This window comes from Harpia harpyja, chromosome 5 (genome assembly GCF_026419915.1).
Source record: "Harpia harpyja isolate bHarHar1 chromosome 5, bHarHar1 primary haplotype, whole genome shotgun sequence".
Taxonomy (NCBI): Eukaryota; Metazoa; Chordata; class Aves; order Accipitriformes; family Accipitridae; genus Harpia; species Harpia harpyja.
Window position 1 is genome coordinate 23,262,055 of NC_068944.1, and position 17,683 is coordinate 23,279,737.

The window sequence follows — 17,683 nt, forward strand, 5'->3', positions numbered from 1 at the left end:
CCGGGGCGAGGCGGGACCGCGCCGCTGAGGTGGCGCGCGCCCTCGCCCGCCCACTCGCCCGCGCCGCGGCGGCGCGCCCCGCCCTCCAACCCGCCGCCAGCGCGCGCGCGGACGTGCACGCGCCGCACCAACCGCTGCCTCTTGGCGCAGTTCGTATCCAGCCGAGCGCTGCTTTCCTCGCTCTTCTCTTCCGCCCGCTCCGCGTCTGTTCCCCTCCGTTCATCCATCCGTCCCTCTTCGGCTGACGCCGGCCCCGCCGGGCCCCGCCCGAGGTAAGCGAGAAGGGGCCGCCGCCGCCAAGTCGGCTTGGGGAGGGGGCGCGCACGGGGCCGGGTGTCTGCCTGTGTGTGAGGGAGAAGTGCGGGGGGCAGGGGGGCCGCCGAGCGAGCGAGCCAGCCCGGACGGCTGCAGGGGAAGGTGGGTGGCGGAGGGGCTGCCCCAGCTCCCGACTCGGCTCGGGTCCCCTCCCCGAAGAGGGCTCTCGTCGTGGGGAAGCGGGGCCGGCTGGCCCGCCCGCCGGTGGTGCCTGCGCTCCCAGCCGCTGCCCTGGGTTCCCCGGAGCGCAGGCCGGCGGCAGCCAGGCTGTGCCGGTGTGCGGGGAAGCGGGGGGGAAAGGGGAAACATCCCCTCCCATCCCCTGGCTGTCAGGTGTGCTGGCTAGGGCGGGGGCGGGGGACTGCGACTCTGCTTGCCCTGCCGGCCGGCGCTGGGTGACCCCTGGAGCTGCCTTCCAGCCTTGCCGTGACAGGAGGGCGGCGTACCGTTTTGAAACGTCGGTTTTACTGGCTCTGCTTGGCGGTGCGACTCTTAAATGTCAAAAATCGCAATACGTGCCTTGCTGCCCGAGCTCCTTCCGTTTTACGGATACGCATTTCTTACACTCAGGCAGTTAACTTGCCTACCTGCGGGGCACTTCTCCTTTGTGTTTATCCCTACTGGTGTAGGGAGTATGAAGTGTTAATCACTGGAAGTACACCGTCTGCGTTTTTTGTGTATGTATTTGAGTTTTTGCCAAGTGCACGTCTAAATTAATTTGTGTGAACTGCATTCTTCCTCTTATTAAGTGGTTACTGAGTACGTGTAGCAGACATCAATGATTTTTAATAGAGCAAGACAATATGCTGTTTAAACGTGGGCATTTCCGTCCAACAAAACGATGTCATAAATATACCTGTATTTTGGCTGCACTTTGTATGTGTACGTTGTCTGATTACTTCCCCCCCCCCAAAAAAAAATTGCATTGTTGTTATGAGAGAGAATTTGTTAGCCATACCCCATAATGGTATATGGTATTGTTTAGGATACAGTCAGAGAAGATAGACAATCCTACAGAACTCAGTTGTTTGGGGTTGGTGGTTTTTTTGTTTGTTTGGGTTTGGTTTTTTATACTTTGTAATAGCATTTCCTAGGACAATTTTGAATACTGAGCTCTTAATGTTTGCAAAAATATCTTGAAAAAGGAAAAAATGTGTAGTGTTATACACATTTTAAGAATGTACAGATATTCATTAGTCAGTCACAGAATGCCTTCACTTTGTGTTACTGAAAGTGTGGGCAGGTCAGTCAGTCAGTAGGTACCTAACCATTGTTTGTATGCATACTAGGCAACTAGCTCCAGCCACAGCCATCAGTTGTGCCTTCTCTCCTAGCCCCTGCTATAGTTTCTTTGCATCCCAGAACATAAAGGAATGTAAACAATTTTGGCATCTCTTGCAAAAATCAAGGAAGATCTCCTTACCTGAGTAAGGGAATGATCTGTGAGGTGTTCTGTAAAAGCAGATTACTATTATATAGTAGAATATTAAACTGATAAGCTGAAGTTAAAAAGTTTCTAAATTAACTCAGAATGTTGGAACTTTGAGTGAAGTGCTGTATTATGTGGTATTATTCTTAATTTCAGTAGGAATAACTAGATAGTGCTGAAAGGTTCTCATAAGCAATTACAGTATTAATTATTAAGCTCATAGCATAACTTTTCAGTTAAGTGTATCAAAATATTTGAGTTTTTTAAGAGCCTGTAGAAGAGGTGCTGTTTGAACTTGTCTTATTCTTAGTATTTAACATTTCAGTTTGTTACAAAATTAAGTTTAGTTCTTTGTTATTATTTACTTGGAAGACATACATGTGAAATGTTCCAGTTTCTCAGTGCAGAGAACTTTTTGTCCTTTCTCCCTACTGCCAGCATTTCTTTCCACTAGTGTAGAGTCATGAGCAATTATGGGGAAATATAAACTGCACTTACTGCACTTGACATGTCCTTATGTATCTGGAGGCCCAGAACAGCCCTTCTTTGCATCACATGCTTTATGACTTGGTCTCTGCCCCAGAGAACTTGCAATCTAGATCAGATAAAGCTGAAAGGATTTTGTTCAAAGCCACATAGGGAACCTCTATCAAAGCTAGAGGTTAAATTAGTTGCATTTGTTTCTCTCTTTCTGGAGAACGCTCACATGGTTAATACTCCAGATCATAATTTTTTTCTTTTCCAGTCTTTTACATTTTAAGTGCAGGATTACAGCATATAGGAAAACAGACAGTTCTTCATGGTCTGTGTGTGAGCATAGAATATCTGTGTTGAATTAGAATGCTACTTTTTTTTTTTTTTGGTAAAATAGCTTTGGCTTATATACAAAGTCACTTCTAATCATTGTTTATATCATGAATTGCAAATACGTTGTATGTAACTGTCTGAAAAGGGATGAAAGGACACCTGGTGTGAGATTCAGTGCTGCATGTTACATGTATCCAAAGTGAAAATGGTTTCAGGCTTATACAGAACAGTGGGTGATCATGTTTGTGATCAAATTCAGGTCTAAAGTGTATGATTTATATGTCTTCATCCCATAGTGGGCAAATTCTGAGAACATAACATAGTAGCATATTATATCCCAATGATTTTGCATGTGACAGTGCAGACCAGGAGTACTTTCTTTATGAACCTTTGATCTCACTGAAGTTGCATTTTAGGGGTCTACAGTAACACAAAGATGTCATCTCTGTAAATATCTCACTGTTACATAGGCAAGCAGAGTTTTTTTAAAATTGTAAATAAAATTATCCACTTCAAGCATAGTAAAAATATTGCTGCTTTTGCAAAGAATCTTTCACTTAAAAATCAGTTTTTATTCCACCTAGCTGCTATCTCGCTTGTTACAAACACCCTAGTATGTAGTAATGTTAGCACTTATATTTCAATTTGTGCAGGCAGGCTGGTTTAATATGAAACTGTCATGTCAAGTCAGCTCGTCTTTGTGTTTGAGGACAGAGCTTAAACACACGTTTGGGGGACTTTATTATTATTATTGACAGAAATTTAACTTTTTCTTGTGTTTATATTTCAAGGGAATTTCCAAGTAAAGGATGCTAGCTTCCCCTTCCTAGTTAAGTATTTTATTGTTATTAGTTTCTTTCAGATTTGCAGTAATGTAATTTGACATTAACTGCTAGAAGTTGCCCTGAGTCACCCTTTTCCCCAAACTAAGGTACACTTCCTCATTGCTGCTATCTGTACTGCGTGAATGGATAAGATTTTTAACTGAGGAACTGGCCCATTTCTTTATCCAAAGTGCTTAAGTTCAATACCAGAATTGGACATATGCAAAGTAATAATAGAAAAGTCTCCAGTGTACCATGTGACATTTTTGTGTTGATATATGTGGCTGAAGCCAGCACATGCTAAGCCAGACTTAGGCCATGTCTTTAGGTTTACTTGTCTTTTTTTTAGACTGCATAACTGTCTCCTTAGGAAATGTACTTCCTCTAGATTGACAGTTATGAAAGGCCTCTTAAAGGAAACGTGTAAAGGATTCTTTGCAAAATTTTTTCAGAGAAGTGCTTCCAACAATGAATTGTAGCTGAGATTCCATTAGAAATGGAAGTAATTTTCTCTTACTTGGCTAACAATAGAATTTAGTTTGTGATGTGAACTGAAATACAATGATTTAAAAAAATTACTTGGCTTGAAGCCATTCATTCCCCAAATGAAAAGTGAGCATGTTAACACAAACAAGAAATCTGTGAGGCTGCTTTGCAGGTTTGTCATGTCCCATGTAAATGGTGTGCAGACATGCTGTTGTGTGTTAGGGGTGAACAGATACATCCTTCAGACAGATGTGATCTCTGTGTTCATTAAAACTCAATAATGCAAGTAGATTGTGTTTGGTGAAAGTAAACGTATGCTACTTTGCTCAGCAATATCTAATTTTCCCCTTCACAAGATCTCATGCTGTGAATACCTTTGTGTGGGAATTCTGTAAGACTAGCATTTTTTACCTGATTTTCTAACAAAGTCACCAAGTCGTATATGCAAGTTAAATTTATGGATGTTCTGTATTGGTACATGTTCATCAGTTCAACAATATGAGAGTCTATGAAGTAAGAAAATGTTTCTTGTTTATATACACTATATTTAGAAATTTTGGGGTATTCCATATATGTATTGCTCAGAATTAGTATATTTCTGTTCTTTCTTGTCAATCTGAAGGTATGTACTGGTCTCAGATCTTATATTCATGTACCTATTCTAAAGGTAACCAAATTATTCACCACTAATAGATCAGGATGCATTTCATGCTTAAATACATGACTATGTTCTTTTGCTTTGACTTTTAAATTCTGGAAGGTTGTAAGAAAATATAAGTACACCTCAGGCAGATCAGTGCCTGGAAAGAAACCTTTTAAAATGGAGAAAAGAGATAAGGGACTGCTCATTAGGGAAATGCTTAGTGCTTTCTAGAAACATACAGGAAAAGCTTCATCTGCTCTCTCGCATCTCATCTGAAAATGAGATAGATGGAATTTCTATTCAGAAACTTTGGTTTCTGTGGTATGTGTCTAGAAATAAGTTCAGCCAAGGATGATGTGGCTGTAGAAGTGTCTGTGCAGCTGGAAACAGATATGTCAAGTGTGGCAGGCACTTGTGTGGGATATGGCCATGCAGATTCCCAACGGGTGCACTCTTGGATTAGCCAGTTACTTCTTTTCAGTACCTTGAAAGAAGTTAAGGTCTTCATGTACATAAGAACTTTTTGTGTCCATGTAACCTAAGTTTTTGATTGAACTGATCATTTTAACAGTAAAACTCACTTTATGGACTTTTAAAGTATTCTTTGTTCTCAGTAAAGTTCCTTTGTAAACAGAAAAAGAGGTAACTTTAAAAAAAAAAAAAGAAAATGCTCAAATTAATACAGTGAAAGATGCCATAATACTGGAATCACGAGTCATAGTAGATCATAGAGATATAACTGTCGACACATTACAAAAGGGCTAAGTCCAAATAAATAGCGGATTTCCTTTCTTGCTATCTTTTTTTTTTTTTTCCTTGGAGATAAAAAAATACTTAAGCTGCACTGGAGAATATTCTAATTTGAATGTCTTTTGACTCTACCTGACAGGAGATCTTGAAGGCATTGAATTTACCATCTTGCATCGTAGATGGAAAACTAGACATCTGATTTTATTCATTTTTAACCACCAGTTTAGTGGGCAATGGTATTTCTCTAACATCAGTTAACTGCTTGGATTCTAGTACCATGCTATTATTACTTGTGGCAGGGTTTTTTCATTATTTTTATTTTTTGGATGGCTGGGAATTGTGGGTAAAAGCAGGTTACACTGCCTTTTAGTCTTTTTCAGCTTTTTTGAGCAGAATTTGATTTTTAGTTGCACATAACATTGCTAAAATGGAAAATTTCATTCCAAGTTATATATTAGCCACCTTCAGCTTTTGTATGGAAAATTTTAGCAAGTATATTTTTTTTTTAATAAAAAGTGAAACTTGATAGTATGTTTCCACTCTACTAGAGGAAAAACTGTAGCTGTTTTCTCTTAGAAAAATTCTTGTGCCCCTTTCAGAAGGGATCTGAGGCAGATGGTCTTCATTCATTTTGTCTTCTGTTATTCATGTCTAAATTTATTTTATTTCCGCAAAGTTATTAGCCTTTGAATTAGGTTTAAAAGTCCATATTGAGAATGGATAAACTTTTGCAGTTAAAGGTAACAGAGACACTGTATTGAAGGTATTTTACCACAAGCTGGAATGAGCAGAGCTTTATTTCCAGTTTCAGTAAGAAGATGCATCAGACCAGGGCTAGGAGCAAGAACTTGGGCACAGGAGAGTGTTTTCAGTCCCAGTCTGATTTTCGTAATCTCTGTAGGAGAACTGGGAATTCTTCCACTTTATTTGCACCCAATAGACAAAGTGTAAAAAGTGCATGAAAATAAAGTGTGGTGAAATTTAGGAATCTGAGTTGAAGCTTGGGGAGGAAGGACCTTTTCCAATATCAGGGTGTGTGAGACTGAGAACTGTGGTGCTTAAGTCTAAATTGATAGTGTAAAATGATTTGGGTCAGTGTGGGGTGAGACACACACGGACATGAATAATGGTTGTCCCATACTTGTCTTACCTATTAGGGTATGTTAATTAGAGAAGGATTTGTCTTAGCATATTTATCCTGATCTCTGAGTGAATTGTGATTGTGCACTGATAGAAGCTCATGTCTATAGAATTTCTGCTTCCTTTCTTAGAATGAACTTAGAGTGACACGTACTGATGAAAGCTGGGGAAATGTCCTGTAGCTGTGTTCTGGCCACACTTGTTCTACAGTTCCTATACAGTACAATCATATCACTTAAATATAATTTTCACAGGCAATCAGACTTTTTTTTTTTTAATGACCATCTGGGATACGTAAATCTGATTAGCAGCTACAAATGTAGCCTATGGAAGCAATGTTTTGAATATGCGAAGAGGTAGAAAATGGAGGGAAACTCTGCAAAGTCAAGTTTTAACTGTGCTAAAACCCCCTGTATTTTTAATTCCTAATCTCCTGGCCTGAGTTTTCCATTGCATAGGTGAAAAAAATAATACTGCATCTCTGGGATGCTGTAAAACTAAATTAATGCAATCAAATGTATTATGAAGGTTACTGTAGAAAACTATTATTTAAAAATGGAATCATACTTCCCATCAGGGATTTTGACTAATGAGAAATGGGATAAGATGTGTAGACTCACAGAGAGCAGAGAAAAAAAAGAACATAGGATGATGACTGATCTTTGTCAGCAGTATTAACTTGCATGAGGCTAGTGAAAAAAATATGGGCTTTCTGAGGCTAAACCACAGTAGAACCTACCCACACCAAAGAGCTGGATTAGGGTTGCATGAAAAACATTGCTTCTAATACTTCCAAATATGGGGTATTTGCTTTTCAAAACTAAAGCTAATTTTCCTGTGTAAATTGTAAGGAAATAACATAGTACTCATAACTGTGTTTTTTGCCATATTTTAATGGAACACACATGATAAAGGAATGATGAACGAGCAGAGTAAAACTGAGTGTGTCTAGTAATTCTTAAAATCCTGTGAAAATGCTTGTTATGTCTGCTAACAAAATCAGTAATTTTTCCTGTGAAGAGCCACATTAAATATGAACTTATTCAGTGTATAGAGAAGGGCCCAGATATGGTTGCAGCTTATTGCAACCTTACTGCAGATGTAGCAGTCCCCACACTCAATTTAGGAGCTTGTCATCAAGACCAGTTTAGTTTTAGCCTTGAGTGTAGTTCATTAATTATTTTGGAAACCTACAAGCCATTTCGCTGCATCCAGTAATGTCATTCTTTGTCGTTGCATCAGAGCCTAATGCATAAATTTACAAAATTTAGAGGATAGAGTGAAGATGTAGTAGTATCCTAGGTTATTTTTTCACTTGTAATTCAAGAAGTAGTCCTCCACAGTCTTCTGTAGCAGACACAAAGTAACACCATGGGGGTCAGGAGAAGATGCATGGGTTTAGGTAATGAGAATGTGTCTATGTTGAGGGAATATTAATGGTCCTCAGAGAATGTCTCTCCCATTCAAGGGTAGAATTGTTTCCTTATACTACTACACTTCTTCAGTTATTTCCCCTATCCATGATGCTATTTAGAGAAGTAACGACATTTCAAAATTCTTCAGATCAAAAATTAATTCTTTCTCAGTCATGGAGCTAGGTATACAATGAGCTTGTATGTATTGTACACACACCCAAATTATACTGCTTTAACAATTCAGTTTAAAGAAAGTAGGAAAATTTCCACAGGAAAAAAATGTTTATTTTGGTGTGCATTGTTTTTGTATGGTTTAGTATAAACTTGACACCAGGTCAATTGTCTCAGTTTACTCTTACAATGGAACTTCAAAAAAGGGGGAAAATAGCCCACAAATACCAGACCCTGAAAAGTCATCAAATTTGCCCTATAAAATGTGACTAGCTAGCCCAGTGAAACCATCAGTGGAGGGAGCAGGCACATGGAGTGGCAGCAGGCATTCTTGAATTAGGTGTGCAGCAGGCTGAACTAGGACTTTGAGTGCTGCTACAGGTGGTAAAGTTGCAACAGTGGGCGAAAAGTCTCCAAGTGAGCTAATGTAGACTTTGCTTAAGAATCATTAACTAAATCCCTGTTTCTTTTCATGGGAGCTTCAGCTAGTCACGTGACCTGATGTAAAACAAGATTGTTACCTATCAGTGCAAACATATGGCAAAGTCTGCCCGTGTTATTACTTATCTCGAAGAGCGCAAGGGGGCTGTGACATTTCAAGCAAAGCCTATTGGTGAGGGAGTTTCTGTGTGAGCTTTCTTAAAGAAGCGCTTCCTTTTTAATCATAATACTGCGTGGGAAAGTATACCAAACATTTTTGTCTTAAGAGACCAGGAGATTTACATAATTCTTCTGCTTCTATGGAAAGAGAAGAAATGCTGATACAACATTCTGTTATGGCTGTAAGCTTTGCATTTACTTGTACTGTGGAAAGTTAGTTTCCTGTTTTCTGAGATGCATTTCTCAGAAAAGGATGGTTTTGAAGATGACTTCAATAGAAGTGTTGCTGCCCACGAAAGGGTTTCTTCTGGAATCTTGGTGAGTTTGACAGATTTATTGCCAAGCATGGGTATATAATTTCATATAGCGTAGTTAAAATATGTAAAAACTGACTGCCTATATTTAATAGTAAATGGAAGACTTTAATTAGGCATTCAACAGACTTATGTTGTTTCCCGTTTTTGTTCCATAAGTGCTCTGTGCAGTACTAGAAGCAATCCTAAACCCCAATTAATATCTCTGCTTAGGAGCAAAGATGTTTCTGTTTACTTGTTTTTGCGAAGTAAACCTGATGCTATAGTGGTCCTGTTTCACATAGTCATTTTTTTGCCCCCCAGTCTTTTCAGGTTACAAAATAGAAGCTAGTGAAACACTTGCTAAAGATTTTCTCTGGTTAAGGAAATCTCCTACCTCATAAATATATATATATACACACAAATATAGGCAAGATCAGATAAATTGAGGGAAACCATTACTATGCATGTTTTTAATTTTGTTTTTCTACCTAATCTCTTGAAACAAATGCAACTTCTTTACTGTTTACATCATGTGGCATTAGACTATCTTTGAATCCTCTAAATGTATCTCAAAATAAATTACATGTATAAATATCTACTCTCCTGTAAGCTAAGATCTACATTTAAGTAACTTTTTTTCAGTGATAGTTAAAATTCATGCCCTCTAAAGCTGTATCTCTCTAGAACAATCTGATAGCTTGCCTTTGAGTAACTTGCACTCTTCTTTTTCTATTGTTGAACTGGGCATTTGTAGCATTCATGTTCATATGGGTGCATCTGTATAAAAGGTGTTGGGTTTAAGAACACAAAAAATGCAGTTTACTTTCACTAAAGCAGTACTCCAAATACACAGAAAACAAATTTGTGGGCAGACTTTTGATTATACCTTGCACTTGTGTATGGATATTACTGAGTAACATAAAAAAAATTGTTCAAGAAAACGTGTTGGTTTTGTAGCAGGCAAGATAACATCTTTGTTAATGGTACATAGATATAATTCCTATCCACAAAACCTCCCGCTCAAGTTGTGCTAATGTAAGCATTTCCTGGTGATGAGTTTTGAGAATTTGGCTATCTATCATGTGGAGCATGTTAGATACTTAATCTGAGCTGTAGTACTGTTTAATCATTATTTCTGAGAGCCATTCGATTCCTCATTGCTGTAACATGAGGATGTCAGCCAACATATGGAAGGTTAATTTTAGTTTAACTGATCTGAGTATTTTATAGGTAGAGGCTCAGAATTTTATTTTTAGTTCTTGAACTTCCGAAGTAGATATTTTCTTTTCTTATTTTGTATTTACTTTTATGTTCTCCCTCTCAAAAAAAGAAAAAAAAAAGCACTTTCAGTTTCTGCCTTTTGCATTGTAATGGCTTCTTGCCAGAAAAAAGTCTTTATGATGTAGGGCAGAGAGATCTTTTTCCCCCATTCCAATTACAGTTGCACTTAGCTTAGTTGTATTAATATATTCAGATATAAGAACTTTTGCAAACTAGGTGGTATTGCCTAAACATTCAAAAATCAGTCTTTCTGGAGCCTCAAAAGTCACAGTAAGTGTTTTTCTGCTGTGAGACCTTAGGTATTGATAGCCTTCTAATTTGCCATCCTAGAAGACTAAGTAGCAGTGAGCTACATTAACTTTAGCTTTTATGCAGAGTTCTGGAATTTGACTGCATCAGGTAATGTATATACCCTGGATATCAAAATAAATAAAACTTAAAAGCTAAACAGTATTGTGAAATATTGCTGCGTTGCCCTATCTTAGCTTGTCTTACCCATCAGACTTCTGTCTTGAATTGCAGAACTGGAAATTGGCATGTTTTTTAGGTTCTTGTAGCAGATTATGAAGGCATACTGCTCTCCGCTTTTGTCTGCTTTCAGGACAATGACATTTAATAAATGTATACTAAGCATGAAATAGAGTGTTATTGCGGAAATGCTTTGTCTTACTGGTTATTTTGTGATCAGGCTGTTTCTATCGCATTTGCAAGAATTCACACAATAACATTTTACACTGTTCCTCTCTATAGTCAGATCTGGTACTGCTCACCACAAGTTTTCTAACAATATACAATAAAACTTAAAGCAAGAAAAAAAAAACCCTGCAAAATTTTAAAATCTCCTAGCTGGGGCTCTGTTGACATTTGAGATACCCGAGAAACATGAGATGTTTAATTTATGTAGTGACACTTTATTTCTGATTGATCATTTGCTTGCTACAGTTTGAACCTTCTTAAATAATATGTTTATCTTGCAAAGTAAACCATTATGTTAAAAGCTGAACTACAACATGATAAGCAATAATATAAATCAGTTTCTGATCTGCAGTTTTGTTTACTTACAATGTACAAAACAATGTTTGCATTAAGACTTGGATCATAAAAAGCTTCTTTCCTTGTAAACATACTTTATTTTTAATTTTTAGTACTCAGTAGGTTCAAAAGTTCATAACTTTCACAAGTAAGAGGTTATTCTGTTTATGTATGATCATAAAAGTGGCTGTGCTGTGAGCTACAGAAATATAACTGAGATCTATGAGAGAACTTTTGCTACAGGAAGGCGAGAATGTATGTAAAATAGGTGAATGCTTCAGTCTTGTGGGGGTTTTGGGGGGTTATTTTCTGTGGTTAGACAGGGTCTGTTAGCATGTATGTGAAGAAAATTAGATTATTTATCAACTGAACTTAATTCTTAGCAGTTGGTGTGAAATTCTGATCCTTTAAACAGGCGCTACTTAAATGATAGATAATTCCTTGGTAATGTCCACTTCTCAAGTCCTATTCACTGAAATGAAATATATGGAATGGACACTCTATTAAGGACTTCTATTCCTGATTGTGCCAAACATTTCTTTTAACAGATTCAGTCTCCTTGGTGACATGAAATCAACTTTTCTTTGTAAGCCAATACTAGAGACTCCTCTTGGAAGCAGCCAACGTATAACCATGAATGATAATGACTATGTGTTAGAGAATTTTTCCTAAGATAAAAATAAAGAATAAAGATTGACTGTCATTGTAGGGGGAGACTAATTGCTTGAACAGTAAAGCAGAGATATTGCTACCTTTCTGTCTTGGGTTACAGTTCCATGAGATGCAGCAAGTAGCTCACTTGTCAAAAGGAAGATGTTCAGTTCCCTGCCCTAGCCTTTTTCTTCTAGCTCTGTGGTGCTGCTGCGTGCCTTATGACTCTTTGGTGTTGTCACGTTCTTCTTGGTGACCTAATCTAAATTTACTAAGCCACCGACAACAACAACAACAAAATGGGTAGACTTCTGCCAGTTGTGTCAGTGAGCTAAAATCAGCTCATTAAGAGGGTCAGATGAGGAAGGATTGAAGTGAGACCTCCCCTTTTTAGCAAGCATGAGCTATTATTTTGTTAGCAAGCAGTCAATTTTATAGTTGTACATGAAACTGCTTAGAGATGAAACTGAATTTTATTAATCACTAATGTTGATAGGGAGTCCATTCTGCTGATCTCATTAGTCATTCAATGACAGTCTGTTCTTTTTGTCTTCATCAACCATATTGTACAAAAGCTACAGGAAAAAATTCTCTAGCATGTTACCTATCATAGTAACTCCATGAATAATTACAAAACAGTTCTAAATCTGGATTGGAAAACTCCCATCTTCCTTTTTAAGGGTTGTGGAGAGGAAGGAATTTTTTTTTTTCAAATATCTATATATGATTAGGTAATGTATGTTAGACTTGAGAAGCCTGAGACGGAAGAAAATACTTGTAGCTGCTCTAAGTCTGTGAAAGTAGTTTTAGATTTCCTGCATGTTTATCATTATATTGATACTGTTAAATGCTACAAAAGTAGCTTCCTTTTGAATGAATGGAATATACCCTGTGTTGCTGTAAGGAAGACTTTGAAGTCTCAGAAATTATTAATTACCTAGATAATGAAAGCAGTATCAGGAGGAAGAACGCTTATAGTGCAATACAGTTTTGTTTAGAGGCATTAAGAAAAATCCTAAACCTTGTTCAGAGGCTAATAAAAATAGATTAACAAATAGACAAAGAAATTCCCTGTAGACTTTTTTTGGTAGAAATATCCCAAAATAGAATTTTTACAATTTAAGCTCTGTCATGTGTTCAGTGTTGTGTGTTTTGCTTGTTTGCAGTGGCTCTTTGTTCTCCCAAATACTACCCTTAACTTCAGAGACATGCAATTGCTTGGATATTTTTGAAACGAGCTTGTAGCAGTCTTTTGGGTGGGAGGCGGGAGAGGGCAGAATGAGGAAGGGTTGCATTTAGGTTTCCATTAGAACACCTTGACGGTTTTCCCTCTTCTTTCTATTAAAGCTCAGATGTTCTGAGAAATCTGTGGACTTCATTTCTTATTGGCAGTCATAGCTCACATTGCATTCTTAGTCTGAAAGATTTGCAGTCATTCAAAATTCATTCATTCGCATAAGTATTTTTAATGGATTAGACAGAATGTTTGATAAGTGATTCTATGTGTTCTTTGTTTATCTTGTTTGACTATAGCATGATCTTATTGTGTGCATCTTCCTTCCCTTGTATTCTGTCCTGAACTCCCCTCTCTCATCTAGTAAGATTCTTTTGCCTAGGCTACATATTGTTCTTTTTCAATTTTCTGATGTCAGGAGCATGAACAACCACAAAAAATTGCAAAAGATTTGTTTTCTCTGAACTGAAACTTTGTGAAACCTGTGGAAAGTAGTTAGTGGGCAAGATAACTCTCTACACTTAAAATAATATATTGCATGAGTGTGTAAACCTGGCTAAGACTTGCTTTTCACATATGTAAATACAGTATTTGGAATTTAGTGTTTATTCTTTAGGTGTAATTTCTGTGGAAATAAGGATTGTTAGCTGGTAAGTCATCTGCTTCTCATGGGTGAGAAGTGTGTTCAGACAAGGTCATGTTGCTAGGTTCACTGTGTTTTCACAGACCAAACTTCACTTCAGCAGCTTTTGTAAATATAGGTACCTACAAGCTTCATTAGGCTGTTTAGAGAAGTAAATATTGTGACTATAGATGATACTTATTGTAGTTTTATTTAATCAAAAGCTAGTGGGAGTGTCTTGGTAACTTTTAGTACCTGGCATCACCTACCATAGGTGGAAGTCTTGCTCATCTCAGTTTTAACTTCTGAAGGTTGATAGCAGTGCTTTTTCAAGAAGGGTTTTTACAAGCTCATGATTTTTATGCTGCAAGAAGTTTGTTTTAGTACTTATTTCATGGCAAATAAATTCACTGGTGTTTTGCTTTCCTTATATAGGAAGACAACTGGCTTTCTTCCATATTTTTCTCCACACTCATTCTCAAACTCCTCTGTCTCCCATTAGAACTTTTGATAATTTTTTTAAGGTGACTCAGCCACTTTTAAAATATAGAGCTGTAAAGGGAGAGTTACATGTAGTACACCCTACATAACTTTTCCTGACTTCTAAGGGGTTTTTTGCATCCTTACGTACAGTTATCTCCATTTTCAATAGAGGATCAGTTGTATTAAATAAGCAGTCTTTAGAGAATTAATTTGTCTTTTTAGCTTATCTGTGTAATTAAGCATCACTTGAATCTAGGTTTTGGGTTTTAAAAATTAAATGCTTCAAAATTTACTTTAAAATATTTAAATAATCATAGATTCAAGTTGATAAACTATTAAGAATATGTTTTATAACTCTGGAGACTGTTAGTAATATAAGAACTGACTTAAAATTCTGTTGACTCTTCAAGGCATTTGTGTAAAGCTTGTTACAGTAGTCAGAGTAATTGATAAATGATATTACACATCTATTTAGATGTTTTTAAAAAATTAATATTAAAATTTTTTTTACATTTTTAAAATTCATTTACTTTTTTTTTTCTTCCTCTCCCTTAGTCTCAGACTATGAACTACGTAGGACAACTTGCAGGACAAGTCCTGGTAACTGTGAAGGAGCTGTACAAAGGCATTAATCAGGCAACCCTTTCAGGATGCATTGATGTCATTGTGGTCCGGCAACAGGATGGTACATACCAGTGTTCTCCTTTTCATGTCCGATTTGGGAAGCTTGGTGTATTGCGCTCTAAAGAAAAAGTGGTAAGTTCAGAAAGTGGGCCAAAACAAAGTTTTGAATACCAATGCATTCCCTTTTTTCCTCTCTTCCTTCCCCAGCCCCCCACATACACAGTTAGCAGGCTGATTTAGTACAGAGCAGTTTCTCATATATGCTGTGCAGAGCGATAGTTTTGGAATTCAAAACAGAACTTCCTGTGGTAATCTAAGGACTCTGCAAAAAAATACTGTGAAAGAAAATCTTTGACAGCTCTTGAGCTACGCAAAAAGAATAATACAAACATATAGACTTCACAGTCTTAAAATGTTTACATGGCTATGTATTTACTTATTTAATTATGCTTGGAAAGAAATGCTTAATGCCATTTAACTGATCCCTGATGTTGCAAGCAGCTGTTTTTGGAATGTCTGGAGGACAAATAGAGCATGTCTTAAGGGCTGGTGACGTATCATAAATATTACTCCTTGTTAGCTCTGTTCAAGGCTGATAAGCAGTAGAAAATGCAGTTGTTAATATCCACAAGCAATAAAAACTGGGACTGAAGCTTCATTCCTATGTGGGCATATTTGAAAGAGAACCTGGTACAATTCCCCGTCCAGCCAGTCTGAGACTGTGGCAGTACCCGAGCAGATTGTCCTGCCATACCTTTTCCATAGGCTTTAGTAATCGTGCCTAGGGAGTAGGTTGGATTGAGTTGTAATTTGACTGAAAAATGGACCTATTGTGGGGCACTTTACAGTACTCCCTACTGACAGTAATGTATATGGCAGTATTGTCTGTGGGTGTGCTACCAAAGGATGGATTGATTTAAACAGATCATAAAACCTCAGGATTATATGCTGCTTTTCTAATAAGTGAAAGGTCACTGCAGAGAAACTAACCCCCATCTTTATATCTTGGTTGTAAAAAAGAATAAAGTGCAACTAAAAGAGCAGTTATGTTAGGCCATTTATTTGTTAATGGTCCATACTAGTAGTTACATGCATTAAAGTTTTAAGTGTATCATAGTAACACAGACTAGCAGCAGGTTCTCTGTTTAATTTTTTTGTTTTGATTTCCCACTTGCCAGTGTTTTTCTTAATGAGCACGCTGATGACAAAAAGTTGATTTTCCTTAACAATTCTGCAACAGATTACATTACAGTTTTTCAGCAAGGTACAAGAGAGTGGTATAGCTGTACTTTTTCTAATGTCTAAGCAAATGAGATACAACAGGAGTGATCTGAAACTTGAGCTTGCTAAATGTCTTTAATTACAATTCTGAGGAGCTGAACCAAATTTTAGAGGATTTCAGCTTCTGGATACCTCTAGATAGCTGTTGAATAGTAGAAACATCTACTTTTGGTACCTGCTGTACTAGGCTATCAGCATAGTTCTCAGCTTTTGCTTGAGTGGATGGCTGCTGCTTCTTGCTCCCTTCATCCTTGGAGTTACCATTCTGCATTTGAGTGTTTTCTCAATTGTCAGTTGAATGTTTATTACTGCGTTGTGTACGCATTTTTCTCTGGCATGTTATGAGGCTAAGATCAATTGGTAGTCTCAAGATGTATGGGAACACAAAACAGGCATATCCGTGCTTTAACTCTATGCTTAAGATATATACTGAAGACTCCAGAAACCAGCATGAGGTACAGGAACTAAAATTAGGGATGTTTGTCTGTCTAAATCAGTATAAAGTAAAGATTGAAAAAAAGAAACACTAAGGTTTGGGGTTTTTTTTAACTCATGTTACTGAATTGGAAATTCAAGAAAATATTGTAAGAATAAACTGTGTTCAGTAGCAAAATAAATATGATTTTCTGATCAAAACCATTCAGTTCTTGTGGGGGAAAAATAAAAGCTTTATCTTAAGGATTTGGGTATAGTCCCCATGCATGTTTCATTATCTACCTGTAATTTGTCATCTCCTATGATTGGGTTTCCTTGGCTAATGGTTTTATTCTCATAAATGGGCAAATAATGGAGTGGATTAGGATACATGGATACTGTCTGTCTTAGCACTGTGGTGGTGGTGGTTTTTTTTTCTTGGCAGTCCATGTGCAAATCTTAAAATTAGTCCTCTTTCCTTTTTGACTGGCCATTTCATATCATGATAACTAACTGAACATGAGTATTCATATAACAATACTAGCTGTATGGCTTGGGGTGTAATTTTTTCTTTTGTATTGGCAGGAAACTAGAACTTGAGTAATGTACATACTGGATATCTCATAGCAATTACAGTATTTAACTTGGTCTCTTTTTGACAAAAGTGTCTAAACTATATATAACCTGAAATGCCATTGGCATTTTCTGCAGTAAGACAAGTCCATTGCGTTTCTCTCTGACATGTATTAAATTATTTTTAATTAGCTAGGCTAAATGCAGATATACACATACCCTTAGATAAGCAGATTTACTGAAAAATAAGGTAATTTTATCTGAATATTGAACACACTTTGTTTGGAAAAATGTTGAATAGAACTTAACTGGATGCCCAAGATTTCACAAAGAGGAGGAAGTAAAACAGTTGTATCTTGGTTTCAGAAGGACATTTGTTTTTTGCTTTTATTTCATACATGTGGGGAATGGTAATCTCTCTCCTGTGCAATGTAATCTAAGTTAAAGTACCTTTTTATGAGTATAAAAACATTCTTCCTCTGACAAAAGCACTATGGTTGCAGAAAGATTGTGGTCCTGTGACATATCCCCATAAACTTATAAGCAGGAAAATCTGAAACAATGTTAAGTGAGTTGCATAAATAATCGTGGCAAATCTCTATCCCTTTGAAA

General features: G+C 37.4%; 1 protein-coding gene across 7 annotated transcripts in view; it reads left to right on the plus strand.

The window, feature by feature from the left end:
- The first annotated feature begins 100 nt into the window (after window positions 1-100).
- Window positions 101-17,683, plus strand: part of LPIN2 (lipin 2) — a 47,551-nt gene continuing 29,968 nt past the window's right edge. For 6 of the 7 annotated variants that reach the window (XR_008235201.1, XR_008235202.1, XR_008235203.1 and 3 more), the window contains exons 1-2: window positions 8,561-8,898; window positions 14,735-14,935. Coding sequence is in view for 4 of the 7 variants with exons in the window: in XM_052787164.1 (XP_052643124.1) it covers window positions 8,815-8,898; window positions 14,735-14,935 (285 nt within the window). In the remaining 3 variants the exon portion in view is untranslated. Of the gene's footprint in view, window positions 273-8,560; window positions 8,899-14,734; window positions 14,936-17,683 lie in introns of those variants that run through there. The other variant, XM_052787165.1, reaches the window with a different exon arrangement.